This window comes from Impatiens glandulifera, chromosome 3 (genome assembly GCF_907164915.1).
Source record: "Impatiens glandulifera chromosome 3, dImpGla2.1, whole genome shotgun sequence".
NCBI lineage: Eukaryota > Viridiplantae > Streptophyta > Magnoliopsida > Ericales > Balsaminaceae > Impatiens > Impatiens glandulifera.
The window spans coordinates 52,523,865-52,526,360 of record NC_061864.1 but is presented as its reverse complement, the minus strand read 5'-3'; the positions used below and the strand labels follow the sequence as shown (position 1 = coordinate 52,526,360).

Genomic DNA, 2,496 nt, shown 5'->3' with positions numbered 1-2,496 from the left:
TTTTCTTCAAGGTTCTGTTTTTTTATGCGTTTGGTTTGGCTTGGAATGAAGCTCTAGTTGTATGTGAGTAAGTTCTCAAAGTTATATTATGGGTGTTTGAATGAAATCATATATCATTTAATGATGTTTTCAAAAATCCAAAAATGAAAAAGGTGGTTTCAGTTAGGTTGAATCTTGATGTTGTTAGTGACTAATGATTGTTTTGTTATTATGTTTTAGTTTGGACAGGTACAAAGAAGAACCAAGTAGGTTTTAACTTAGATTTTGGTTAAGAAAATTCCAAATCATTTACCATAAAAGATTATCAATGATATATTGTTAAGAAGAAAATTGAAAATCGTTAAAGATATCCATACTTAATAGTATTTTAAACTATAATGAGAGAAAGGGAGGTAGCTCTCATTATGCTTTGGACGACGATATCAACTCTTTAAATTAGGGCTTTAAGTTTTGACTTTTTCTTTTTTAAGTTTCAAGGAATATATGAAATAGACTTGCTTACACATAACAACGTAGAAAGGGAGCGCCAAACATCTTCAGGCTCTCTAAGATCTTCTAATAGAATAAACAGATTTTCGTTAGAGTTTGTAAGAAATCGAGTATAAATCAAAGCCAAAGTCACGAAAATAACAATATAAACAAGACATATATATTAATCGAGTATTGCAATTAAAATTTATGGGGTCGCGTTTTGGTCAAATGATTCACTTGAAGATGACAAAAATGATGGCTCATTAGCACTTTTAAATTAAGGTAGACCGATCTATGTAGGAGTTATTGAGTTGAAGTCATGTTAAAAAAATATTTATTATCTACTCAACATTTATTTATCCAAATCATTTAAAACATATAATAGTAGTTTAGTGATTTTGAAAATAAATGGTGCATATTATAGTTTCGATTCTTTGTATTTGCATTTATTTTTTTGAAATTTTGTTCTTACATAAATACACGACCTCCTAATTTTTTTCCTTAAATTATGTTCAAACTCTCTTAACTCTAATTTTTCGTTCATCTATGTCTCCTATTGACACTACTTGTCATCCTATTTTTAATTTTTCATTGAATCCAAATGATGCTTAAAGGGGCTAATCAATAGTTATTAAAGGAAAAAAATCCACTATTCTTAAGACATTCTTACCTCAAACTAGTAGGTAGCTTAGTTTGTGTAACAAGAATTTTAATTAAAATATTAAAAATTTCGAGAAAAATTCTCACTAAAACATTTTATATAAAAGTGATGGATAATTAAACTAAGATGATAAATTGTGATAGATTCTTAAAATTAAAAAACAAAACAAGAAACCTAAAATAACTAAAAGAACTACATGCATTATGCATACAATTCTAAGTGACAAAAGGAAAGATTATGAAAGAAAAAGCATAGAGAATATAATTAATTTTCTCCACAATCAAAGTGCCTCTCTATAAATTTACCTTTCTCATCTTCTTTCCCATTTCATTAACAAACAAGAACAGAGCAAATCGATAACAACTCATCTCTACATATAAATCCACTTTTTTACAATTGAATCAAATGGATTCATTTGGAATCTCAAACATCCATATCGAAAAGTCTAATCCAATCTTCCGTTACCAAACCCAGAAAAAGATCGAAGCTCTCTTCCGTCTCTTCGAAATGATTCTCCTTCTCCTTGCCGTTTCCAGTTTCTCCAGTCATATCCCGGCAACCTTTACAATCTCCGGCGACTACTTCCGATCACTTTTCGGCGTCATTCTTAGCCCTCGGATTGTCTTTTTAATCGGAAATATCATCGTCGCAGTTCTCTTCATGAAATCCGGTTTCTTTTCAAGTTTAAATATGAATGAAAGTATTGATACAGATTTCTATCATGGGTATGTGAAAATCGGCGTGAAAAATGTGAGATTTAATGAACAAAAACAGAGCAGTTTAGATATTGTCAAAGTTAAAGATATACCAAAAAAGAAAGAGAGGAAGATTGAAAGGAGCTTATCCGAGAAAATAACGAAGAGGATAGATGGAGAAAAGACGGGCAGGCAGTTGAGACGGTCGGCGACTGAGAATTGCCGGAAGGTTAAGTGTCCTGAGGAGGAAATGAACGGCGAGGAATTCCGGCAGACGGTGGAGGCTTTTATTGCGAGGCAGCAGAGGTTTCTCCGGGAATAATAGTTCCCGGCGGTGATCTCAGTCGAATTATAGCTTCTTCTTTTTTCTTGTACTTCCTTACTCATTTTTCTCCACAAATGGTTTTCTCCATAAATGGTTATGGAAGTGTATAGTGCTGGAAAAGGAAAGTAGACACAATGTTCTTTTAACAATTTTAAACTTTTGTACAAAGTTGGAATTTCTATATAGAAATATGAAACTCTCATGTAAAAATCTATTACAAATCAAATAGAAATTATTAAGAACACTCAAAAACTAAAAGAACCATCATCTATATATCTTGTAGATAAATTAGATTAAATTTTATAATTCCTCTTCTAGCCTAGCGGTAAAACGAGGTGGATATT

At 31.4% G+C, this 2,496-nt stretch overlaps 1 protein-coding gene across 1 annotated transcript; it reads left to right on the top strand.

Moving 5' to 3' along the window:
* The first annotated feature begins 1,537 nt into the window (after positions 1–1,537).
* LOC124930365 lies at positions 1,538–2,149 on the top strand. Its single transcript, XM_047470717.1, has one exon. It carries the CDS (start codon positions 1,538–1,540, stop codon positions 2,147–2,149), a length of 612 nt encoding a protein of 203 aa, XP_047326673.1.
* Positions 2,150–2,496: the final 347 nt, after the last annotated feature.